The sequence below is a fragment of the Scomber scombrus genome, chromosome 9 (genome assembly GCF_963691925.1).
Source record: "Scomber scombrus chromosome 9, fScoSco1.1, whole genome shotgun sequence".
NCBI classification, from domain to species: Eukaryota; Metazoa; Chordata; class Actinopteri; order Scombriformes; family Scombridae; genus Scomber; species Scomber scombrus.
In genome coordinates, this window is record NC_084978.1 from 12,955,298 (window position 1) to 12,983,218 (window position 27,921).

At 39.2% G+C, this 27,921-nt stretch overlaps 1 protein-coding gene across 1 annotated transcript; it reads right to left on the reverse strand.

Annotated features, from left to right (window-relative positions):
* Positions 1-1,409: 1,409 nt before the first annotated feature.
* Positions 1,410-27,704, reverse strand: zdhhc9 (zinc finger DHHC-type palmitoyltransferase 9). The gene is made up of 9 exons (XM_062426223.1): positions 26,976-27,704; positions 16,748-16,908; positions 12,022-12,180; positions 9,527-9,664; positions 9,027-9,075; positions 7,524-7,626; positions 3,760-3,863; positions 3,350-3,461; positions 1,410-1,610 (listed from the first exon to the last, which is right to left on the reverse strand). Exons 1-9 carry the CDS (start codon positions 27,137-27,139, stop codon positions 1,410-1,412), a joined length of 1,191 nt encoding a protein of 396 aa, XP_062282207.1. The 5' UTR covers positions 27,140-27,704.
* Positions 27,705-27,921: the final 217 nt, after the last annotated feature.

The following is a 27,921-nucleotide window of genomic DNA, read 5'->3' on the forward strand; positions in this document are numbered from 1 at the left end:
AGTTACTTCCAACACATAAATCCATGTAAAACCACAAGTTACTGTTTCTACATTTCAGGTTTTATACACAAGATATGGTATGATAACTAGTGAGTTTTAGAGGTGCTAGCTTTTCCCCACTGTTTCCAGTATTTATGCTAAGCTAAGCTAACTCCACACGTGATCAATCTCCTCATCCAAGTCTCAGCAAGGAAACAAATCAGCATATTTCCCATCATGTTGAGCTACTTTTTTCATCATCTCTTTACTCCTTCGATTTATCTTACAATCCAATGTGTGCGTCCCCACCTCAAGGTTGGGAACCACTGCACTAGTTAGAGTATAAATGTTGATGTTTCTCATTTAACACTGTATCTGTGATTTGAACTGATCCAAAAGGGTTTCTCTGCTCTCTGTTGGATGACCTCAGTCGCATGTGATAGTGCAACCGTTATGATAAGGCACTGTTACTACTAGTGTCTACGATCATCAGAAGTCAGGTCTCGCCTCACTCACACCCTGGCAAAGCGTCTCCCGGACACGAGACTTTAACTTGTACGTAAAGCAGTTTCATCCGTTTTCAGAGTGCCGACGTCACACTTCATCTTCGACGATATACAAAATGGAAGGACAGGCGTTTGGTCTGGATCGGATCGCTTTAAAAAAAGGATGCACGTAACAACAGTACTGAATGCAGCAATATCAGACAAGGTAGATTTGTACTTGCCTGGAAGGAGCCTTTAAGATAACTCAGCTACGGATTAGCATGTCCTCCCCCTTCCTGGACATCATGTGTACTCAAACATATGTTTACAGGTGTAACCGTTTTACCCACACTTATCACAAAGCTGCTTCTCATGATTTGCATAGGGCATGTAATGTGTGCTCAACTGAAAAACTGACCGTACTGTATGCATGAAGTTTTATACATGTCCAGAAGTAATATTGTCTTTGCCAGACACTTGCTTAGAGTATATTTGCACTGGCCGTTCACAATTAAATGTCATTATGCAATTTTAAATAAAGAAGAAAGTAGTACTGACAATCAGAGCGAGCTCACAGGTGAGCTGCAGGGATGTCTCTCGCTTGGAGTTGGTGTTTTTTTGTTTTTTTTCTGCAGTCGTCCCAGCAGCTTCTCCCCCTGTGTGTCTTTTCCATGCAGTGGTCAGGAGACGGAGGAAGCTGCTGACTTTGCATTAAATCACACCCCCCTCCTTCAGGAGAGAGTGTCAGTCAAACTGCTCTGCAGCTACTTTGTAAGGAGAGAAGGGAAGAGGAGGAGCTGCAGCAGAAACTCTGCTCCTCTGGTGGAATGTAGGGCAGGAGTCGCCTGCACAGTATTCAGATATTGATTATTAATCTTCCAGTTTCTGACCGAGCAGGATGCCGGGGGAGTGGCCACGTAAGTAGGAAGCCGCCCCCTCACGTGTCTAATGGGTCTTGTCCTTGATGATGGATGCCTCTGCGTCAGTCTCGGGTGAAGCAAGAGGCGGGACCTTGGAATCAGGAGGGAGCTCGGAATCAGGAGGGAGCTCCTCTTTGGGGGAGCAGCTCTTCTCTGCTGAGGCAGCGATGCTAGGCTTGGCATCTTCAGGTGTGTGCTCATTAGGGATGAGTGGAGCTGTGGTTTTCTGTAGGCAGAGGACAGCACTCTGAAAAAACGCAAATGCAGTAAATGACACTGATTCAACCTGAACTGCAGCAAAGGTGTTGCAGTAGTGAATACACACATGCAACGAGAAATGTGTGTTTGTGTGTGACTGGTCTGATCCCATCAACACCATCAGCTCTGATTTTCTTCAGGAATTCCAATAGTAAAGTTATAAATGATAAGTCAGTATAATCATTGGACTAATTTGTGTTAATCTGTGTTTCTCTCCTAACATTATAATACAGATATCAGTGGGAAAGAATTTCATTAACATCTGATTAAACATCAGGATGATGGCTGTGGGTATTATTCAGGTAGAATAATGTTAATGACATTTCATGTAGAAGTAGAAGTTACCAAGTTTTTTTTCAGGATTTTATAGAATTTGAAGCGGAAAGACTTAATGCTAAAATTTAGAGAAATTAAATAATACTACTACTACTACTACTAATAATAATAATAATAATAATAATAATAATAATAATAATAATAATAATAATAATAATAATAAAGCACACAGACAAATTAAAATCTGATTATTTTTCATTTCATTGTCTGTTTGTGATGCTCAAGATGTGAACAACATGTGCTCTGTAATAAAGCTGTTACAATTAGTTGATCAACAGAAAATAAACTGATTATCAAAACAGTTGCCATTTAATGGTTTATAAAGTTACTTTTTTTAAAGAAAAAAAATGTCCAAATTCTCTGATTCCAGCTTCTTAAATGTGAATATTTTCCAGTTTGTTTAGTCGGGACATGTCACCTTAGGCTTTGGGAAACTGTGATTGATATTTTTCACCATTTTCAGACATTTTATAGACCAAGTGACCAATCAAATAATAAAGGAAATAAGCTACAAATAATCACTTTAAATGCAGTGAAATATGATACTTCAGAATTAACTTAGTTTAGATACTTAAGCAGAAAGTACTGAAAGTGGTATAAGTCAGCTACTCTGTTACACTAATAAATGAAAGCTATTTCAACCTCACCTTCTGATTAATCAACTGTGACTAGATTTCCTATAGCAGCTATAATTGTGGTGCTTAATAATATGAAGTTCTGCACTATGTGGCAGTTCAACAGTTTAATATCAACATGATTTGTAAGCAGCACCTCATATTTACATATTAATATGACAAAGTATTCACAGCACAAACAAGGTTAATGCTCTAGTGAATATTTTGACAGATCCTAGCAGAAAATATTAAATTAGATGAACAATTATCAGTGAGAACATAATGGCAACTATTTAAAGAAGCACAAAATGGCTGCACATCCATGTGTCAGGAAATGGATTGTCAATGTCACTTCAGTAAGAGAAATGCTCTCCATAGTTCTTCTTACACACACACACACACACACACACACACACACACACACACACACACACACACACACACACACACACACACACACACACACACACACACACACACACACACACACACACACACACACACACACACACACACACACACACACCTCCCTTTTCTCCCCAGCGCTCTCTTTAATTGGTTTAGACTCTGTGTTATGTCTGCTCTGTATTCAGTATTCTGTGCTTTGCATGCTGGATGCACTTTAGAGCTGGAGTCAGAGAACTGTGTTAAGGGGGAGGGTAAAGTGTGTGTGTGTGTGTGTGCGTGTGTGTGTGTGTGTGTGTGTGTGTGTGTGTGTGTATGTGTGTGTGCGTGTGTGTGTACTCCTTTGGCTCACCGTGGTTTGTGTCACTGGGTTGCTGCTGCTGCTGGAGGGAGAAGAGGAGGGTGCAGCAGGCGTTGCAGAAACAGACGAATCCTCCTGCATCATTCCTCGTCTATCTAAGACGCTGGAGAGCGAGACAAGACGATCAGTCACTAACTGCATCCTGCTCGTTACTCACCAGGATGAGGTGCAGGAAAGTCGGATAAAGTCTAATCTATCACAGGCACTGATACAGAACTCAGTGATAACAGCAGGAAGAAAGCCGAAGATATAAAACTTAACACAGGAAAAAGACTATTCTCATTTAAATCAGACATTTAAGACGTAATAAATTAACCCCCCTCAGTGTGACTGTGGGGGATAGTGAGCAGAAACATGTTCATGCACCCTGCCGTTCTAAAACAGAGCAGTGTAGATGTTACCTCGGGTATGTCGGCCCACAGAGCACCTCACAGCAGTTTTTGATGATGTTCTTGTGGCTGTATGGGTTCTGCACTCTGTTCTTCCCCGACCAGGATCCTTTGATCTGACAAAAACAAAATCAACACCCATGATTGAGACAGTATCATCAAAACTATGAACCAACATCCAAACCACATCTATACACTGACCGATTCCTGCCAACAATCCTGACTTGCTTACAATTTTGCCAAACAGAGCGAACTGCTCAGTTCTCTTTGAAAACAACTTCTCGGGCTTATACCTTATTCAAAAGCATAGTTCCATTTTTAGATGTTATTCCCACAGGCTTGAGTTTGACCCATTAAAAAGGATCTTGTCAGGGATTTAATGATTCCTGGTTTAATGGGAGCTCTATGTGCCTACGGGTGTGAACAAGCAGCATGGCATCTACAGATTAAAACTGCTTTAATAATTCATTGAAAAATCTGAAATATTGTACAAAGGATTCCCCAATAAATAAATAAAAATTTCCAACACTGCACTGTATATAGTCACTCAGTCCTATGCATCATTTGGCAGCTAACAGAGGAACATTTAAACCCTTCAGCACCCAGTTTTCTTCTTTTCCCTTTAGCGGCTGGGCTGGAGAAAAAAATAAAGCAATTCCTCACTGTCTGACAGTTTCACATATTACATTGTTAGGACCAGTGGTGGAAAGTAATTAAGTACATTTACTCAACATTTATTTGACAGCTTTAGTTTCTGAAGAAATTGACACAATGGATCACATAACAAGCTTTTAAAATACAGCACATTGTTAAAAATGACGTCTTCCAAAAAGTAGTGTGTAGTCAGGGTCACATTTCAGATGTCTATGAGTTGTTAACAGTTCAACCAAATAGTGATTTTTCCCTCTAAACTTCTCACATGGTTTCATTTCAATGAATGTTCAAACGATCCAATATTTCACCAAAGATCAAAGATTAGATACAAAGTCCAAAAACTGAAAACAAATTTGTGTATCAGAGCTTTCCTGTTTTTTTCTTTCTTCTCCCATTAATCATCTTACAACCCCTCAGATTTATCGAGTGACCCTTTGGACAGGCCCGACCCCTAGGTTGAGAACAACTGGACTATACTAGCTAACTGCACATACAGTAGTTCAAACTAGCTCCACCTCCAGCAGCTACAACAGTAACAAGCTTCAGTATTAATGATCTAATGATGTCGTAAATGATAATATATCAGCCAGAGGGACCAAACCACTACTTTTACTGCAATACTTTAACTACACTTTTCTTCTACTTAAATAAAGTCTTTAACAACTTATTCAAGCTACATGATGTTTTTAAACACAGAACCTATTTTTCTTTGGCTGCACTATTTCACTGAATGTTATTATTCTTGGTTCCTTGTGCTTAATTTCATACACATTTCCCCCAAACTCAGCCAGATATTAATTTGCCATCTTTTGTAACTCTGGAAATTGTGTGTTTGAAGAACATTTGACTGCACTGCACAACGTTGTACTCACTGACCTGCTGGCAAAGGTTAAAAAAACTGAGAACAAGAGAAAAGAAAACTGATTTATTTTAGTTGCTGCAGATGTAGGTCAACAGTCTGCGCACAAGGTACCTCAATACTGCATGCCTGTGTGTAACTGTGTGTGTGGCTGGAGACAAGGCTGACAGAGCACGTGTCATCCTATGGGAGACCAGTATGGCTACAACACTCAAGGTGCCTTCTCTTGTTCGCCTTTATTCCACTGTTTCTCTCTCTTTCTCTCTCTCCATTTATTCCCCTCCTCTTCCTCTCATCCACAGCAGTGTTTTTGGCAGCCTGCCCGGCCCCTACAGGTATCGATGCATCTATTATTAGGCCAATCACAGATATTGAAACGGCCCGGCTGACAGCCATTGTTTCAATCTCCTGTAGCAACATTACACTGAAGGTGCACATTGCAGAGCTTCATTACTGTTTAAATGAAAAAAATGAGGCCAGCCATCCCAGAGGAAGGAAAAAGGGAGAATAATAAATTAATCATTACAACAAAGTATGAGTACACTCTCTTGCTTTCAGCCAACTAGAACCTCCTACCAACACCAGAGCTGCTGCTTCTTGTCTGAGCCTCTGCAGTCAGACCTGGGCTAACAAAGCCTCTAATAAAGTATACACAGTGTTAACAGTAGTATACACAGACACATAAATGACTCCCTCTGTGGATTCATCCACCTGCATCACCCTCAGCTGCTTTATATCACCCTGAATATGTGTGTCTCTGTGTGTGTGTGTGGTGACTAAATAATGACTCAATGGTAATGCGTCCCTGCAATCAATACTTCTTATTGAAATGTAACCATGTGAGAAGTTTAGAGGGAAAAATGTGACCCCGACTGCAGACTGCTTTTTGTAAGACAATATAAGACAAAAAGGTTGGAAACCACTGATTTAATCTTTAACAATGTGTTGTATTTTAAAAGCTTGTTATTTTATCCAGTGTTAAATCTTCATCTGAAAAGTAAATAAAGCTGTCAAATAAATGTAGTGGAGTGGAAAGTAGCATAAAAAGGAAATACTCAAATAAGGTGCAACTTCCTCAAAATTGTACTAAAGTGCAGTAGTTGAGTAAATGTACTTAAATCTGACCACTGATCATCACATTAATATAAGTAGCAGCTATTTGTGCAGATATTTAAACCTTCAGAATGTGTCGGCCTGCTGGTGACCAAAGACGAGTCTGACTGCTGCTTTTAGTATTCAAAGTATTTAGCAGCCAGTTTATCATCTGGCTCAAACTGCTTCTGCTGTATTGGCCACATTTCCCTTGTAAAGAGATTTCTGGTCTCAGTGCGGCTAAACTGGGTAAAAATAGGGTGTATTGCAAGCAGAAAAAATAATCAAAAGTGTCAACTTTCTGCTTCATTACTTCACATGAAATCTGATCAGAAAAAAGAAAGACTAAACAAATCTCAGTGCAGTTATAAATAGACAATCTAGCTTATGTTTTCACAGTCTCAGTTCCCTTTTATATGAGTTCACAACAGTTTTTTTTCTAGTTGGTTTACTTTAACTTACAATATAATAGCTTTGTTTAACAAGCTACACTTTACCAGCCCTGTGTCCATCAGCTCTGAACGTGGCAGTGCCGTTGTCAAGGAAACAGCTGTGCTCTTAGAAATTGTAGTGTTTACACCCCACTGATGTATGTTTATCTTTCCAGTCACGTGAAGCCAGGCTGCCTGATCACAACATTTACCATTCTCCATTCTTAAAACTACACTTTATCTTCGATATGTGCCCAACGTTCAACCCTTACATTCTAAATCTAATCTTCACACTGACCTCGACTACACCTTTAGCTTAACTATGTGAAATATGTGAAGAATGGAAAAATGTCTGCACTTTGAGAACTTTCATGATTTTATCTTCGTTTTTTTTATCTCTGGGATTGCTGTACCTAAATGTAAATGTACATTCACACCTGTTTAATTAAGACTGAAGCATGTACTTCTTGAGTTTCAATAATTTGGGTAAAAATGATGGTGAAAGCAAAAGTGAGCACCAATGAGCAGTGCCACAAAGTCCTTAATATGTAGGTCAATATGGACAACTTGAAGTCTTCCTTGATACACAAATATATATATATATATATATATATATATATATATATATATATATATATATATATATATATATATATATATATATATATATATATATATATAATATTCAAATGTTTTTAAAAAACAAAGCCTTTTTGAGGGTATTTAAATGGAGCACTTACGTCCTCATTGGTGGTCTGGTTGAGAGAGATCAGGTAGGTGTGGAAGCCGGTCAGTCCCACCACTGACCACAAGGTGAAGAAACACACCAATACCTCCAGCACAGTGACGTCCAGTTAAGAAAACAGCAACATATGTTTTCTGCCTGACACGTGGTCACTAAGCAAACAGTGGACAGCAGTTGACCATAAAATGGTGGACAATTACATAACATGATTGAAGCAGTGATGGTCAGGAAAAAAGAGCCAAAAGTGACAAAGTGTTCTTAAAAAGGGAAGTAAAAAAAAGTTTTGGTCATATTATATTATTAGAAGTACCGCCTGCCATTAGTTACTGTGGCTATGCCTATTCATAGATTTTGAGCAATGTGTTCTCGATTTCAGACAAAGATAGCTAGCAGATTGAATCAGTTGTAACTACAGAAATTAAGACATAAGATATATTTATTGTCATTGTGGTGCTACAATGAAATTTGGTTTGGCAACTCTCTATAATGAAACAGTGCAATGTGTAAATAGAATTGATTTCAGACAGACAGACAAAAGCTAGCAGATTTTATCACTTGTAGCTAGTTAGCTATCAGTAAATAAGCTAATATTAGCTGCTGCATGAGTTGGTTGAAAACTCATGAAAACTGACCTTTAAATGTTTCCAACTGACTCATTTAAAAATCCTGTCAAAGGCATCTTAAATATGCACCTTATTGCTACATTAATTATATCATGTTAATCATTCAGACAGAAATCAAAGCAAAAATCATCCCTGCTAGTGGACGATTCATGTAAAAAGTCAAAGAAACAGCACCGTAGAAGTAAGTGGTCCAGATGTTATAAGTATGATAATGAAAAAATGTATAATCAGACTGTTATTTCGTTTAAACATATGATGTATGATTGTCAGTTTAAACTTTAAGAGAAAAGGTGTTTAGGATGATGACTAAATGGTATATTTGGTAAACTTAACCTTCTAAGGTAATGGCTGCAAGCTTCCCAAACTCTAATAAAGAGCAGGACAGAGCTTATATCATTAGCTAAAGCTCTGATAGCATCCAGAACGAGCTGCCACAGTGAATGATGTGAATGGTTGTGAACATGGATTTTTTTAACGTAACCTGTAACCCTACAAACTAACAGTTAAACTAGTTAGTTACGATTACAAAAATGAACTTTAGAGCAGATAAATGCATTGTATATTTAAATTCTTTACACTTTTCTCCTTGTTTTTGGGTTTTAAAAAAGACACCACCATGCAAACTCTTTAAATGCATCTGTAGTAGCACTCTCTTACAGCTCCATGCATCAACATGTTAAGAAATCCAAAGCCTGACAGACCTCTGTATTTGTTAGCTCTGACTGGGCAACTGTTGTTCAGGGGAGGGGTTTGACAAACGGTCAAATGGGGGTGTCACAGCATCTGATTTTTATTTTTTCGATTTTCTATTCCGGGAAAATCTGGCAAACAAAGCACACACAGTTGTTTTTTTTGGTGAGTGGTTAAAAGGATATGTTCCAGGTGTTTCCTTCAAAGTCTTCAAAAAGCCATTATCCACTGAGCCTGTGAACAAAGCAACACAGAGAGAGGTTAAAAAAGACAAGATAGACTTCCTAAAAAATCCCTGCTGCTTTCTGTCTTTTTACTCTGCTTAAAATGCTCCATTATGACTTATTACAGCAGCATTAAGATAACAAGCCCAAAGCTAATTATCCTGATTCGAAACACTCCGGTTTCCTCGTCTCTCTTTCCTCTTGCTGTCTGTATAGGGACAGACAAGGAAGCAGGAGGATACATGAAAGAGGAATCATGTCAAGCTGTCAGTTGCTGTTGCGTGTCATGTCATGCTCCAGGAAACGCCCGGTCTGAATTAGGTCATATTTTCAGCACATGTGCATGTGTTGCTGCATATATTCGGTTCTGCTGTTAGTTAGCTTGAATCAGAGGACGTCCTTCCTGTTTTGTGACATTCTTTCAGCTATCTGTCTCCAATCTGACGCCACAGGATACTTACGCATGACCACGTGGACGATGTCAAAAGTGAAGATATAGATGGTGAGCAGGGAGAGAGACAAGGTGAACAGGTAGAAGTATCGGTAGTTCCTCTTGCCCACACAGTTGCCCACCCATGGACAGTGGTGATCAAAACGATCTGAGGGGGGGGGGGGAAGATAAAGTTTGTGAAAATATGTAAAATGCACGGCAGTTTTTTTAGGCAGCTGACATTATGCTTTTGGAAATCAAACGAGTGTTAAAAATACACCACTATCAGCTTTGCTTATTTTCTCTGAAACATTGATTTGTGCGTCACTTTCTGTAAATCTGTAGTCTAAATATAGTGATCATTTCCTCTCTCCCTCTTCTCTTTTATCATTTGGAGGAGAGCCAGATGAAAGCAGGGAAGGGTCAAACCAACAGCAGACATAAACATCTTGCTTTACACTTTTCTCTGCAGAAGGCACTCTGTAGATGGAGTTTCACATCAATAAACAGTAAATATCGAGGCACAAATGGAAGTTGTGGAGGGTCTACTAGATATAAGGTCCAAATAAAAGCATCATTTTTAAAACTAAAGAGCAGTTTGGCATATTTTCAACTACTTCAACTTTAACTATATTCTAGTTGGGTTTGGCATGAAATGACAGCCGAGGTTTCATTGCTGCCCCCTAGGTTTAAGGATCTTTGAGGGTGTTTACATCCATATTGGGTTAACTGGGTTTTCAGACATAGTTTACCCTCATTTCAACACTAAGCACCAGGAATTCAGTTGATAAGAACTAGTTTGTATGACGTGTTGTCCAACCCGAGCCGAGAGAGCCAAGATCCAATAATTGTTTAAATATGGCGATAAAGGCGGACACTATCTGGCAATCTTTTCTGGAAGGCAGCATAGTGTTGCACTCAAATGTGCCAGAAATAGTTTTGTAAAGATTGAAAAAAAAGACCTTTTCAAACGCTGCTTACTTTCTCACCTCCGCAAGCCTCACGAATCACTGCGTGAAGTGGGTGTGAATGTCAGCATGTTGTTTCAGAAAGTTACAGAAATGATTGTAGACCAACCATTTCTGACATCAGGAAGGCGTGAAAGGACCGTTTAACATGAACTTCCCTTAAAGCATGCTAACACTTTGCTCACTCATATTTGGCAGCTTGTTACTTCTGCATCTTAACATTATAAAAACCTATAATGGGCACATAAACAGTACCTAAAATAGCAAGAATTAACTCCTCCTCAGACAGTTGAAACATTGAAATGTTGCTTATACTGTATATATAGTAATCCAGTATCATTATACATAATAAGATATGATAGCATTTTTATTTTATATTTATAAATTTCGAACGCAAGACTTTACTTGGAGTTTCTTATAGGGACCTTATGGAGTTGCGAGGAATAAGACTTGTGCTTTTTAATTAAAAAAAAATCAGCTTTACAGGTATTTATGAGGATGGAAATGCATCCAACAAGTTTGTAAGAACATATAGGAAACACACATTCAGTTTGGTGAGAAACTCTCAATGTAAACAGAAACACTGTTTGTTTACTAGAAACTTCCCTAGGGCGCCTTTAAGTTAAGGACATGAATACTTCAACCATTACTCAATATTTATATCAGCACCCTTAAATTAAATTTGAAAATTAGCATTTCACCCTCATAGTCAGTATTTAATTTAAAATCCAAATGTGCTGGGGTATGGCTCAATTTTTTTTTTTTTAAATGTCTCCGTCCAGACTATCTGACATCTCATAATATATTAACCAGAAATGTCTCCGGGTATAAACAAATAAAATGTATGAAATGGTTTGGCTATGTTTTTATTATGCTGCATAGTCTGTGAGAGACTTTCAGCAGAATAAAACTAAGGATAAGACTGCAGCACTGAAGCATGCTGCTGTGTCATGCTTGGCCTATGCGTGTGTGTGAGTGTGTGTGTGCATGTGTATGTGTGTGTGTGTGTTTCTACAGCAGGTGGACACAGACGAACCAGTGTTCACAGTGACCGAGCATTTATTCCCTCACTGAGCCTCCACTGTCTCCTCTCATATCGTCTGTGAGTCTACACTCCCTTCAAATGCATTCCTCAATCAGCAGCAGCCAAATGACTGCAGCTCTGCAGCGTGCTGAGATGACACAGCTACACGCACACACACACACAGAGTTCAAACAGCCGTCAAACCTCAAAGCACATCACATTTTTAAAAACCTGCTGCCATGAAGTTTGTTTCAGTTTTCCAAAACTTTTGCACTCAGTCTGATTAGTCCAACATTTATTTATAAAGCTATGAGTTTTGAATAATTTCATCACTGTGACAAATAAATGCTGAGAGGAAATCTAGGTCGAGGCTTCAGTAATGAACGTCACAAGCTTGGCAAGCTATTTTTCCCCACTCATGAAAACATTACTCACCTTTCTATTTCGGAAAAACTGAAATAGACTCAATGATCTTTATTGCCGCTTAGAAGAGCCTTTGATTGAACTGACGGACGATCAGAAGCGATTACTTACCGACACAGTTGTCACAGATGCTGCAGTGAGACGCGCGAGGCGGCCGGAAGATCTTGCAGGTGTAGCAGTACTTGAGCTTGACGATCTGGTTGTTGATCTGAACGTTGCGGATCCGAGGTGGGGGTCTCTGCCCTGCGGGGACGTTCCCATTGGCAGCCTCTGTGGAACCAAAAACATCACAAACTGTCATCCCAAACATTATAAATTAACACATTTTTTGACATAAAATCTGCATTATTAGTTTCACAAAGCTGAAATTCCTTGCATTAAATTGAATTAGCCTCTACAGGTGCACCTGCTGTATATTTTCCTTCAGCAGGCAATGAGAAATGTGAGATTGAGGTGACATGGACAAGAAAAAAATTAGGTATAAATCTGAACAGCTGAACCTTGAGAACGTCAGTGAATGACAACATCGGTTCAATATGGTATTTATGATGCTGTATTTATGCGTTACCACTGCTGAGGTTTTTACTAGCCACACTATAATGCAGCATGTCTCGCTCTGTTAGGGCATCCACTAACCTTCATAACACTGAAATGATCATATTTCATAGTGACATCGTTTATGTAAGACATTCACTTTTCTTGGGAATTTCTAATTATGCTGCAGGACAGAGCTGAGAGGTTAGAGAGACAGGCTAATGACCAGAAGGATGCTGGCTGAAATATCTCAGGAGAGTAACTGTATCATTAACATGCTGCACTGTGGAGTGAATGTGGAGTTGATGGAAAAGAGCGGGCTTGCTCATCTGACTTCCTCTGGAAAAATTAAGATAATAAATAAACTGATATTTGTGGAAATTAAACTATTTTGACTGGAGAGAATGTTCTGAGACGAGTTGAGGAAGATCCTGCATCAACTAGATTAAATGTTTCTCATTCCCTGTTCTGTAATAATAAAACAAAATTTACAAGCTTATATTACTGGCATCCATGAGACATAAATGCGATGAAATGATTTTTTTCTGACAGCAACAATTACCTGTGTGCAGGATGTTAGATTAGTAGCTTTTGGGATAAACCAGCAGAGAATAAAATTAATGACTCATCACTCACAGGAAGTGATGCCACTCCCTCGGGTAGGAAAGCTCAGTCTGCTGGTGGCATTATATATTCCAAGTGGATGCCCCTCCTCATATTAGCATTCCCCCGCGGGACTAGTCGCTAACAGGCTACAGGGACAAAGCACCGAGGCTGCGGCCGCTTTATCAGCATGCCTGCCTCAGCTTCAGGATGAGCTCTGGATCCCAAATCACCACACCTGCCTCCTCTGTTAGCCTTAACTCCAACACATTAAAAAACATGTTGTATAATAGCTATAAGTGTGGGATGGAAAATTTTTAACTAAGTGCATCCTTTAAGCTGCCGCAGTACATGTGCTTCAAATGGCCATGTAACCCATTTAGTCTTTGAGTGATGAATGTTCTGAGGTTTGCTGTGAAATATTAGCTGGCCTGTGAGAAAGGACGGTAAAAGAAATGGAGGCCATCAATCAGTGACAGGTTTTGCACCCTAGGTGTTGAACAAGATGAGAGCTTGTTTTATGTTTGTGTGACCTAAAGGTAGTGGGAGATTGGGGTGATTGAAACTAGAGCAGCCTAAGCACCATTTTCCATCATTTGTATTAACAAATTCTACAGTATATTTACAATATAACTGAAGGGATTTATTGACCTGGACAAAAAAAGAAGTATTTTTTAATGTCTATCTTCTGATCATAATTCTAATGATTAAGAATTTAGATTTTGGCATGTTTATGCTGGTTTACGAAGAAAAAAGTTAGATGGTCTGCATATCAAACCCTCGTTGGATATATGTGCAGGACAAAGAGCAGCAACAACACAAAAGGAGAGGCTGTCCAGACACTGAAATTTACCAACTACAGAGTCATTTCGACCAGCAAGGCCTTTGTCAGACAAAATCAAATTCCAAAAACCAAATTTCAGCCAGCGGGCAGCCTGTCCTCTTTTTTTAAATATTGGTTTACATGGATTACTGATACAAACAAACTCAACAACATCAGAAAAGATCAATAAGTGAGTTAGCCTGTATTGAGTTTGGGAGTGAAAGTGGGTTCAAATCCCACATCATGAATTGTTTTGATGAACGACCTAAATCAAAAGTTGTACCTTTAGCTAAAGATGAATTTTAGGTTGTTAAAGCAGTGCATACTGCAGGGTTATAGATCAGACTTATTTTCCTACAATTAAATAAATTATAATTTGTAGACATAACATCTGTGTCCTCAATGATACTGGCAGACATTCATGTAATTCATGTATAGTTAATTTCCTTTATCAAATACAACTGTTACAATTAGACAACTAGTCTATCAATAGAAAATGAGTCATCAATAAGTGTGATAATCTAGTAATTGTCATTTATTCACAGGAAATGTTCCAAATATTTGCTGGTTCAAGATTCTGAAATGAAAGACTTGCTGCTTTTCTCCATTTAAGATCACTGTAACTAAACATTGTTGGGTTTTGGATTGTTAATCAGACAATACAAGCGATTTGAAAATGTCTTTTTGGTCTGTGGGACATTTTATAGACCAAACGATGAATCAACACATTTATCTATAATGAAACTACAAGCATTAATAGTGATTATTCCAATCGTATTTCCTAATATGGGTTAAGTATAGGGGCTACAATTCCCACCAGGTTCATCACAAGAATAGCTAAATCGACTACCAGGCTATTGTCATCCAGCGAGTGGTATGAGTCACAGTGATGACGAGAGAAGCGCTGGCGGCCAGATTGCCATTGAGGACCGAGTGCCTCAGCCTCGCTTTTTACAGCCATCCTCTGTCATGAGCAGAGACCAGTCTCCACCCATGCCTGTTGTCTGGAGCGAGAGAGCACGAGGTCTGGCTGAAGGACGCTGTGAATCGTTAACGGAGACAAAGAGTAAACATTGAAGAGCCACACAGGCAGGGAAGGAAGAAGGGAGAGGATGAGGATGCAGGGAGGAGGCGGGCAGGGCTGTATCGCAGAATAGCTTATTCCTCCAGATATAAAGAGAGTCTGGACGGTCTGCGGAGTGGACATGATGAATACAAAAGGCTTGTTTGCGAAGGCTTTGTTGTCATTAGTAATAAACAGCGTGCAGTTTGATTTGGGTAATGAGACAACAGGAGCCTTTGTAATGAAAGTGTTGCAGACTGAGCTCTACATCCACAGATGAGCAGACCAACCCTTTAGCAACATAAAGCACAACAAACATGAATAAACCAACAGGGCCGAGGCTGTCTCTCACTGCTTAACAAGCCTATATGATGAAGTATTAATGCCTACAAAATATTTTCACTTGAGCTACTTTCATCTATAGGCAGTCCACATCTCCGGCAACACACAGGAAACTGAGCTGAATACGACTACCTGGATGATGATGATGGAACAGCACAAACATACACTGTAATAAACATTTGTCCTGTTGACATAACATTTGAATGGATGAAGATAAGGGACTGGGGCCTGGTGGCATTATCAGTACTGATTATGAATAATAGCTAGACACGCTTCAAGGTGAGGTGCTGGACTGCAGTCACATTACAAAAGGTGAGGCCACATGCACCTTTAAGCCAGGTTAGAATCATGGAAGTGGAAGCTTCTGAGCTGGCTTGCTCTACTCTTTTCTGCTTTTGTCAGCAACATTATTTGGGGGGGTATCTGGAAAATTACAAACTCTAAAAATGTTTCCTCAACAAGCATTCTTCAGGTTCATATAGCTTCAGTATATTTCAGATTCAGGTCAAAATCTCAAACATACAAACACAAAATATTTAATGAAAAAATTGCTTGGTGGGAAATGTTGAGAGCTGCAACGATTATTTCTTCAAAAGAAAATTAATTGGCAACTATTTTGATAATCAATGGATCATTAATTTTTTAAGCCAAAGATTTGAGTTTCCAGGTTATTAAATGTGAGAATTTGATGCTTTTCTTGATTTAACATGATAATAAATCAAATATATTCAAGTTTTGTTGGACAAAATGAGACATTAAGTGATGTCATCTTGTGCTCTAAATATTGTGTTAGACATGTTTTAACTCTCTGATCTTAATTAAGCAAGAAAGTAATTGCCAGATTAACAAATGGGATGTTGGAGTCAAATGTTTCACCAAAGCACAAAACTTAACTTTTCTCAATCAGCTTCTTGCTCTGAGTGATGGGATCCTAAATTAACATTTTCTGCCTTCCAAGAACTTACAACACTTTGCAAAATATTCTGCCTTACATTTAGAAAGAGTACAATACTTCCAGCTCAAATGGGCTCTTCTTCAAACTGTTGTGAGTCCAGTGTAGAAGAAAGTATCTACAATTTTATGGACTTGTGAACATAAAAAGAAGTGAGTGCTTTCTGCACATCTATCCTACACAAACACTGGTTTGAAGTGGCCAGTGCTCAATTAGAAAAAGGTGACGGGTATTCAGGTGCAATTGTTTGAACTGTATTGTTTCATGACCAAACATTTCAGTCCCACCCACCTCAGTGATTAAGTCCCACCCACAACGTCCTGAATAATACCTACAGATGTTTTCTTAACTTTAATGTTTCCTATTAGGTCATGAGTATTTCCTGTTATAGGGAAAGATTTGAAGTGGAATATTGTGGAAACAAAAGCTTAGGTGGTTAAGAAAGTAAGTGCTTCATAGTCCACTAAAAATAAAGACAAATATCTGTAAACTATTTTGTGAACGATCGCCGTAAACTCACCAATTTCCATCTCGATGAATGTGGCTTCCTCTGGTAAGGCCCGCGGCAGCACCCCGGGGTCACTGAAGCTGGTCCTCAGTAACATGGCAATCACGAAGAGGAAGAGCACAACTGCGAAAACTGGGATGGCGGGGGACAGATGGACAGCCAGGTACGGACATCTGTAGGAGGAGAAAAGGATTATGAATAAAACACGATGACCCTTCTTTTTGCTTTACATCTAAGCTCTGTGACAGCACTAAGCCAGTCTTTGCAGAAGAAAAATAGAGTCAGAACAACAAGCGTGACAGCGTTGATGGCGAAGCTGTCAACAGGTTATCAGCATATTTCTGGTGGGTGCTTCCCTCTGGATACGTTAAATTTTCCAGGTCACGTTCAAACGATTATAACTGCAGAGATAAAACCTGAAAACTGAAATTTGAGAGCGCTTTCAGAGGAGGCACGACATGACAACACCAAACATGTCCTGAACTGGTGTCCTCATCATAAGGTCATGAGCCGTTAGAGCAGCTCTTCCTCTGGACTGGGTCAAAGTCACGGCCGCGAATAAAAAACATGATGCCAAACACTGCACACCTTCTGGAAGAATAGAGAAACATTAGCATAACTCTGTTTTCCAGACCGTTAAAATTACAGACAGCAGGGCTCCTCCTAAAAGACCCTGCTGCTCAGAGCAACAACAGATGTGAGCTGCAGTGCAAAGTTCTGCGACAGCAGCAGCAGCACCAGCACCAGCACCAGCAGTAGCAGCAGCAGCTTCAGCATGCAGTTATTAATAGTTAACTACACAGCCTCATCCCCCTCCCATGTGGCTGGGATCATATATTCAAAATGCAACACTAATGTGGCATTACAGGATTTCAAAGTACAGTGTCATGTCCTTTACAAGGCTTTTATACTTTTATACTGTATGTCACGTATAAAACATGCTCACACAACCGGCATACAGTATGGTTTATTATAAGGAAGGAGGAAATATAAAGCATTAAAACTTTTGTGGACTGAGACATTTTAAAAGCACTCCTCTGAAGCACCATGTAGCAGTTGCTCTTATGGTTGAAATTATATTATATTTGACATATTTAGAATGAGTCTAACTAATGAAGATCGTGATCATTTCTTGGCTGCATGGTGGCAGCAGAAACAAGTTGCGAACACAACAATGACATATCCCCACTTGAGTTGATATAGTCAATGTGTCTTATTTACACATCCAGCAGTTACGGGGCAACATTATTGTTCATTTGGAGTCGTGTTTCTGTCCATCTGGTGAATGTAAGTCCAATATTCACAGTTTTTGGTCTTTAGTAACTCCTGAGGGGAAATATCCAGCTACTAAATGTTCGTCTATGTTCACCAACTAGTTGTTAACTGTTTCTGTTTGCTGTTGAGCAGGTTTTTTGTTTTTAGAGCTTTTTGCGGGCCGGACAGCTAAACACTGATCTGAAACTCAGTATAAAGCTTCATACAGCCGTGGTGATAATTCTTTATAGGCTTATTTCTATGAGCGACACCTCTCACATTACACATTGTCATTTAATACACTGACTTTATCAATTACAGCTGCTTTAATGAGTGAAAGCAGTGTTTTGCTGCCCTCTCTGGTTGAAAGTGTCAAGCCTGCCTGACAGCTGGGTGTGCCTCAGTGCAGAGTCTGTTTTGTTGCACCTGTAGCAACAACTAAAACTTACGTCACAGAGTCAAGTTACAGAGTACACCTGTACAGCAGCCAGGTGAGATGATAAACACTGGAGTTCAGGAAAAACAAGATTTTCAGGGGGTGTGTTACATTAAAGTCTTAAAGTCTTGAACCTTGAGGCATGCTTCATATTTTTTTGAAACATGACTTTAAGCTCTTATAGTCAGGCTTTAAGTATAAATCCAATAAATCTTCTCAAATAGAGAATTTACAACTTCCCCCTTGCCTAAATTAAACTTATCTGTGGGTATTGTATATCATGAAGAGGACATCACAACCTTTCCTGCCATTTTACAGACTAAATAATTAACTAAAGTATCCAGAAAATGATCCACAGATTAAAGGATTAGAAAAATAATCACGAGTTGCAGCCCTACATATAAATCATGTTTTTGAAATCATCAGTTATCAATACACAATAACAAGATGCATTTGTGTGAAATATAATATCCCATAAGGACACCATCCATTTATCTGTATCATCTATCAGCCAGAAGACTGCATATACGGCTACATAAACGAGTAGGACCTATAAACGATTGAGTCACCAACAGCAAGATGATATATATTCATTACTATGTTTGCTTGAGTTAAGTTTTTCTTTGATCATTTTAGCATCATCTAATCTAATGGCCTTATTATCGTTATCTTCAGATAAAATTAAATGTGCTCTAATACTGAGCCAACACAATAAATAATGTGTCTCTGTCCAAATACTTATGGACTGCACAGTTCATTACATATCTCATAATTAGAGCAAAAGCAGTTAAAAGAAAAATGAATTAGGCAACTATTTTGATAAATGATTAATCACCCAAATAACATCGAGCAAAAGTTTAAAATATTTGCTGGTTCCAGCTTCTTGAATCTTCAGATACACTGTTTGCCTCTAATTTGGATTATTTAAAATTGACTGAACTGAAGCTAAAGCTGAGTAATACTCATGCTGACGTACCTGGTTCACGCTGATGAACCAGGTACGTCAGCATACCTGAGCTCTGACAAAAACACACAACACCTGCTGGACTGGCCTGAGCAGTTTCCCTGCAGTTCCTTTTTTCACACTAATGGAAAGAAGGAGCAGAGATCAAATCAATGGAAATTTCCACTGTTGTTGTTGGCCCATTTGTTAGCGCAGAGACAGCAGAGAGCAGCCAGTGGATTCAGACTGAGGCGAGGCGGCCTGTCGATGAAGTGTAATTCCCGTAATGATGACCTGTAGGTATTTGAGACACACTCTATCATCGCTTCCCATCAAGGCTGTGAGTCCTTCCTGGATGTGACCATTTCCTCTGCTGTTGAGGAGCAGGGTGTTGCTGGCACAGTGACGCTGTGTGTTCATCAGTCACCGCAGAGGCAGCAGAAAACCTGAACTTAATCAGGCCCTCTGTCCACGAGGGGAAAATGTTTTCATCAGCAATGCCATCAATCAGATCGCCAAACGACACTCACATGCCACTTACACACTCCCTCTCTTCCTCACTCAGCCTCATGCCTCTCTCTTTGTGTCTCCAGATAAACCGGTCGCAGTGGTAGAAAGCAACTAAGTACACGTGGTGAAGTATTGCACAAGTAAAGCACAAATCCAAGGTACATTTATTTGAGCACTACGTTTTTGACTGCAGGTCAGACAAGTGATTTGAAGTCTTTATGCTGGCATTTGTCTGTATTTTCTGACATTTCATAGACTAAAACAATCAATCAAGAAAATCATCATAGGATTAATTGATAATAAAAAATAATTTTATAAGCAAACATAACATAAAGAATATATTGAATATCTAAAATAGGTATATAAAGTATGACGCTTTGTGTATATACAAATGGAATTAGCTCCATCGCAGGCTGCTTCAACTTTAAAATTCAATTATTGAATCAATAATAATAACCCAACAGACGACATAATACATTATAATTTAGTATTAACAACACTGACAAAGGCCATTTTTCCTATTTAGTGAGTAACTTTACACTTTAAAGTCCATTTTGCTGATAAATATAGTGGTATTGCTATCTTAACTCAGTTATAGCATTTCACTTATTGAAGTTGAGACTATCGGTTGACACTCATACGTCCAAATGTTAATCTGGAGCAAATCCAGCTGATTGGATTTTTGGTGAAATACTTTCTGTAAATATTTTTGTATTTTTGCTATTTTATCTCTACAATTACAGGACATATTGGTTACTGATTGGCCCACAGTGAGTCTAGTCTCTTTAGGAGGTGATAAGTTCACTGTAAACTTGTGAAGAGCATAAATTCAAAACCACACAACAAAAATATATTGATTATTAAATTTAACTCGACATCTGACTTGGAATATAAATATTGTTTAATAGTATTATTGTATAATGAAGGGAAGCCCCATTTGCAGAACATCCTGCAATCAGCTGGTCATAAAGGAAGGAAGTTACATTAAACATATTAAACAATTACACTGAGCCACGCAGTATTATATAAGAAATAAGATAGCCATTGCTTATTCTGCATGCATGGTGTGAAGTTCACTGTGTGTGTGTGTGTGTGTGTGTGTGTGTGTGTGTGTGTGTGTGTGTGTGTGTGTGTGTGTGTGTGTGTGTGTGTGTGTGTGTGTGTGGTGTGTGTGTGTGTGTATAGAGTAAGGGGTAGGCGGGCATTAGATGCATTAGGGTGTGTCTACTACAGACTTTGATCCACAGTATTTCCCTTCTTAACACGGGATCATAACACAAGCTCACAAATGAGAAGCTTCTACAGTCGGGATATCGTCGAATTAAAATCAACTTGACTTGTGCGCATTAAACCCCCTGAACCCCAGATTAACACATCGCTGTGTCGTGTCCTGGTGACTCATGACAGTTTACCTTTTTTGGGCTTTTCAAGCTCTACCTTTGTTAATACTTAACAGTTGTAAGCTGTTAACAGGCTTTCATGAATCATCCTAGAAATGAATTATGCACGTGGGCCTCTGACACAAGCTATGTCATACAAACATCTGTAAACTGTGACTCGGCTTGTTTCTGGGGCACTGCTGAAAATAAAAGCTCACAAGCCGTACTTGCTCTCTCCCATCGCTCTACATCTAGACACAAAAGCACTCCATTACCGAATTCGGTAAATACTCTGATTAGAGGAGGGTTTAATACTTCACTGCAGTCAAAATCTCAGACGTTTGCTCTTTTCTACAGATGTAATCAGCTCAGACCTGGCCCCAGTTTGAGCCTCTATTATATCATTAGAGTCACAGAGGAACTATGCTTCCCTTTTCAGAAAAATACATAAAAACAGTTATGTAACAGCACGACTGTTATAAAGGTATTTCCAGAATCAATTAAGACTCTTCTAACCAAGCATATGAAAAATATTCACGGTTTTAAAAGGGGAACTATTTCCAGCTGTGGACTCATGTGTTGGGTGTGCAGCAGATGACCACATAAAGAAATCTGACACAAACTGATTTCGGCTCAGGCTGAAAGCAGAAAAAAACCTTGGAAACCGAGTACTCAGGGCATTTTTCAGAGCAGTGTTTTTTGTTCACAGGGATTACTGCTACACGCGTTTACATAATTATTTGCCATTTTAGCCACATTTAATATGATAATGATACGATATTGTATATATGACTGAAAATTAGGAAAAGCACCCTTTAACCCATTTCTCTTTGTGACTAAAATCTCTAATTCAGGTAGCCAGAACTGATAAATGTCCTTGCTCTTTTTATAAAACATGAGCAAAATGAAAATAGAAAATATTGGAAAGTAACATCAATATATACCAATATTAATGACGATAATCTTTTAAATTTTGGTTTATTTTGGACAAACTGAGAAAGGACACACATCATTTTTGTCTACCACCTTTGTTTGGATTAGGAAAAGAAGCACAATTTGGGATAAAAAGAAAATTCTTTAGTCTTAAAGGTTGTAGAAATACCTTCAAATCAGCTATAAGAGTCCTTAAATGACCTTCAGTGTTTTTTAAAGACAGCTGGGTATTTCTTTTTTTGGAAAATGGAATGCTTAGCTCTGTGACTGAAATACAATGCAGTTGAGAGGCAAGCTGAGGCTAGCTTTGAACTCTTTGAAATCCTAATCCAATGTGCGGTTGCATTTGAAAGAGGTTACACTAAGGGTACAATCTGCTGTCCGGTTTAAATCACTCTTCCTTGTTATGCAACGTTTAAATACCATATGAGAGAGATGAAACATGAGAGCTGGGGACATAGACCTTTTTCTAGCATTAAGCTCAGATTACAGATGTTGCATCACAAAATATTCAATAAGTGAAATGAAGAAAAATGATAAAGCTGATGATTTGATTTCAGCCACATGAAAAACAATTATAGTGAAAGATGAAACTATCTCTATACATCTGATATGAAGCATCTATCTCGGACTAAACACATAAAGACACATTGAGGAAACATATACATGTCCTTATCCGTATAGCACAATATGTACGCAAAATCATTTCATCCTCCACACCAAACCAGCACTCTCCTCCTGCCAGGGAAGCTTTCAGAGAACAAAGCCTGTGTATCACTATTACTGTAAATGGAGCATGCACTCCGAATAGGGTATAAATCATGTTATTGCTCATTTAGCCAAGGCTGGCATCCGCTTTCTGATTGGCTAACAGGGAGGCTGGGTGGGGTTAGATGCTCTGGGGTCATTTACAAGCTCTTCTCTTGACTGCAGCTGCGCTACAGGCCCAGCCCTACACTTCTCCTCCTTCATCAGTACACCTTCACATTAGCTGAAGCTGACTGGAGGACGGGTGGACAGCCAGACAAATAAAGAGCCTCCACCTTGCAACATATGAATGTACAAAGAGCAAAAGCACACACAGGCAAAAACACAGTATCACTGTGTTTCATGCACATATGCCTGTCTGGCCTGGCAGCTCAGCGTCCTGCGGTGGACGGACAGATGACACACTGTCCTTGTGTTCCAGTTTCTTGTTCTTTCATCCAAACTCCATAGGAGGCTACACACTTGCATATGCATGTATGCACATACACACACACCACACTCACATATGCACAAATGCACAAATTGGAACCAAACCAGAACCAATATCCAACTGTGAGAAAGCCTTTGGACATATATATATTTTAATATATCCTGCAAGGATTCTCAAAGCACCTCTATACATCATAGGTAATTTCAGTTTCACAGAATATGATGCCCAGTGTGATACATATGTAAATCAAATTTTAAAAAGGAGGAGAGGATGCTAATGGGACAAAACCAACAGTATAAGGACATAAAGTCTTAAAATTGATTCAGGCCAGCAAGTAAAAAACAGGCTGCGTGCACCTCCTCTGTGAGTAATTTGTTTAGTTGTTCCAAATGGGTCTTTCCATTTGTGTATTCAGCCGCTCGTTTCCGCAATTTAGCACAAATTAAAGCACAGAGAGGACTCCCTGCACACGGGTGCCGATGGCTGGTGATAAAAATGAGATGTCTGCTAGGCTGGTGTTGGATACAAGCCAGCCCACGCCAGGACACTGCCCTCTCTGTTCTCCCGTCCTTGTCGTGCTGTAACTCACATCTTAACCCAAAGCCCACATGAGGAATGAACCCTCAAAAACAAGGATAACAAAATGAACTACAGCAAAATGTATAAAAAAAGCTTTTCTTCTTAAAATTACATTATACTAATGCAATCTCATGTTTGTCTCAATGTTTGTTCAGTAGACTGTAGTTTAAACCTCTTACAAGCTGAGTTTTTAATCAATTATGGCTATGTATATTGTTTTTGGAACAGTGACCATAGAGCTTGAGCAAAAATGAGTAGCCAATTAATCGATTAGTTCATCAACAGATTAATAGGCAAAACTTTCGATAAATGATTCATTAAAAAATTTAAAAAATAACCTGCTTCTTCCAGATGTTTTGGTGGTTTTTTTCATCACATGATGATAAACTGAATATCTTTGGGTTTTACGGTATTGCTCAGAAAAAACAAGAATTTGAATACCTGTATGGGAAATTGTAACCATTTCTCACTCAAAACATTAAGTCGAACGATTGAAAATAATCGGCAGATGAATACATATAATGAAAATAACTGTAGTTGCAGCCCCTATACAAGCTAACTATATTGGTCTTTCTATTAAACATATTGCTAATTGTCAGTTTGTGAATACATTAAACCTCAGGTCCTTTTTGCACAGGGTTATTACGCTGAGGTTTAAATCGGATATGTATCAACATGCTGTGTAATGGCGAGTTTGAAAATGACACCCATGACGTCCGGGCCAATCTCAACGCTAATAACCACCCACCCCACAAGAGATAATTATGTTCCGCTGTAATATGAACACAGCATGCTAACAACCCTCCAGCCATTAGTCACCGCAAAGCCTCCTCCAGGCTGCGGATGCTGAGCGGTATCGCCTCTGAACCAGACAACAGCTCCTTCTGTCTGGACTCAAGAGGGAAGCTGAAGGCCATTTAAGTGCACAGCAGATAGAGAAGGGGAAGGGCCTGAATATGTGAGAGCAGATACTTCTGTCCTCTGCTCTGCTCTCCTCTGCTCCAAATCCTTGGCTGGTAGCTGCATACACGCCTACAGTCAAAAAGGGTTACTGTGTTACAGTGCAGCATTTTGTGCTAAATCATCGTGCCTCTTCTATCCATTAAAAACTGAGAAGAAAGAGGAAATAAGGACTGACAGTGGGTGCAAACTGAATGAGAAGCAGCACTGCATTATGACCTCCATTCATAGTCATGTTCTTCATTTTAGAAACAAACCCCTGTGCACAGCTTGACTGACAGGATTTAGGTTCACACGCTGCACCCGAGCCGGCTGACGGTGTTTGCCGGCTAATGAGTCCATCGGGCTGTGCGAGTAGTGGGTTGAGACAGAACTGCTGAGGCAACAAAAAAAGCAGCTCTGCTTCTCCTGAACCAGAAGTAAAGCTGGACAGCCATGGTTATTAATTATTAAACCTGTCAGTATGTGGTCAGTCATAAACATTTCCTTTGTAAGGGAGTGACTTTAGAGCATAAAAACATGCATCCACAGTGCGTTTGGGGCTTATCAGAATAGATACAGGCTGAATGATACAAATGAAGGCCAAACAGGAAGGTAACAGTTCATTACAGTGTGGCCGCAAACGGAAACACTGATCCCAAGAATCACAGCGAATACATTTCAGAACAAACACCCCAGAAATTGTTGAGGCGAGTTTACGAAATCAACAATAAGTCGATTAACTGTTGAAAGCAATGAAAAAAATGAAGCAGCAGCTACTATGATTAGAGCTGCAACATCTAAATCAATCAATCGATTAATCATTTTGAATAATGTTAAAGAAAAAATGCTGAACTGCTTTTGTTTCAGCTACTTAAATGTGATTATTTTCTGGTGTCTTTGGTTGTCTGTGATAGTAAACTTATGTCTTTGGGACTGTTGGTTGTGGAACAGTGATTTTACAGAATTTTCTGACATTTTATAGACCAACAAACTAATCAATCACTAATCGATCTACTAATCAAGAAAATAATCAACAGTTGCAGCCATCAATTGTGATAAGCAGTTTTCCACTAAAGGAAGCCCTCATTTCCTGGTTCCTTAAATGTGATGATTGTTATAATTTTTTTATCATGATAGTAAACTGAATATCTTTGTGCTTTGGACTGCTGGTCAGATAAAACAAGCTATTTGAACACATCACTTTGCTCTCTTGGGGTCATACTGGGCATTTTTTTTAAACTACCTTCTGAAATTTCATAGACAACCCTATTGATTATTATCTGGGAAAACAATAAACAGCTTAATTAATAATAGAGCTGCAATGATCAGTCAACTAATCTATTAGGAGCCAACTAATTGATTTTTCATTTTTTTTATGCAAGAAAAGTCCAAATTCTGTGATTCCAGCTTCTCAAATATGAATATTTTCTGTTTTCATTAACCTTTTATGACTGTAAACTGAATGTTTTTGAGTTGTGGGCAAAATAAAACATATGAGGACGTCACCTTGGGCTCTGGGAACCATCGATGGACATTTTTCACCATTTTCTAACATTTAGTGGACCCAACAACTCACCGATTAATCGAGAAATTACCCAATCAACAAATTAATGGATTCGTTTCAGCCCTATAGATACCAACACTTGGTGGTTCCTGCCTCTCAGATCTGATGATTGTAATGCTTTTCTTAATGATATGTGTTGGTAAACTAAACATGTTTGTGCTTTGGGCTGCTCATCACATATAACAAGCTATTTTAATTGATCATGTTGGTCTCTGGATAATCATATTGGGCGTTTTTTAGTACTTTCTCACATTTTATGGACAAAAAGATGACTCATTAACTGGGGAAACAATAGACTGCTTGATTAATCATGAAAAAAGTATTGTTAGTAGCAGCCCACGAATATCATAAAACACTGTGGGTGGGGTGAGGTTACTCAGCACACATGCTGCCAGCTACTATGCACTGTGGACTAAGGAGCCCTAAAGTGACTTCAGATCATAATGTTGATATGCTGACATGTTCATGACCCATGAACAGTCACACAGAGGACGTGACTTACTCGAAAGCGAAGAAGAGAGAGCAGGTCCCGACGATGAGGAACAGAGTCAGGTAGAAGACTCCTTTCTGCCGGGCCATCATCACCCTTCCATCGCAACAGAAAGTGTTTTTACCCGGCAGCTTCTCCCATTTTCGCACCTTCTTCGTTATCATCACCGCCGACATGGTGTCCTGTGTTAAAGCTCAGACCACACACAGTCCTCCTCTGGGTTAATGCGAGCTGTTGTTCAGACAATAAACTGGCGGGGCTGAGGAGGGTCTTGCGCTCAAAATGCTGTTCAATGTGACACAAAATCCATTTGCAATGATTTCTGCACAAGTCGACCACCGTGGAGCATTTTCTTTTCCAAGTGTCGCAGTCACATCATCAGTGATTTCTGATCCATATTATTTCCAATTTCTCCGTCTTTACTGCAGCATGTCATTCCCACTGAGGCTCCCACACTGCACAAAAACACACCTACAAACAACCTCAATCCCCAGTCAATAATGGAAATTATTAGAAATTCACCCAAACGCTTGCGGCAGATGTTTCCCCACCATAAAGATAGAAAATCCAGCCGTGGCGAGCGGACCTCGACCGCTTGACATTCATATCATCTCGATAAATCATAAATGATCGCACAGGCGAGCTGCTCCGCGTTCACTGACATTATACGATCATGTAGCTGGACATGATCAATAAGCTTTCCTGTAAGAAAAAAAAAATCCTTCACGACATTAACAATAATCACAGCCGGTGTGGAAGCAAGCATGTAAGGCTGTCTGATGTGCTTTTCTTTCCCTGCAGGATGCCAGCTCTGGGTTTTTTTTTTTTTAGTCAATGGCAGCAGGAAACACGCCTAGATTGAAATGTCTAATCTTAAAGGGGCAGGACAGGTGAAAGAAAAAGGGAACAAAGAAGAGAGATAAAGGTCATATTTAGATCACATTAATATTCTGAACTG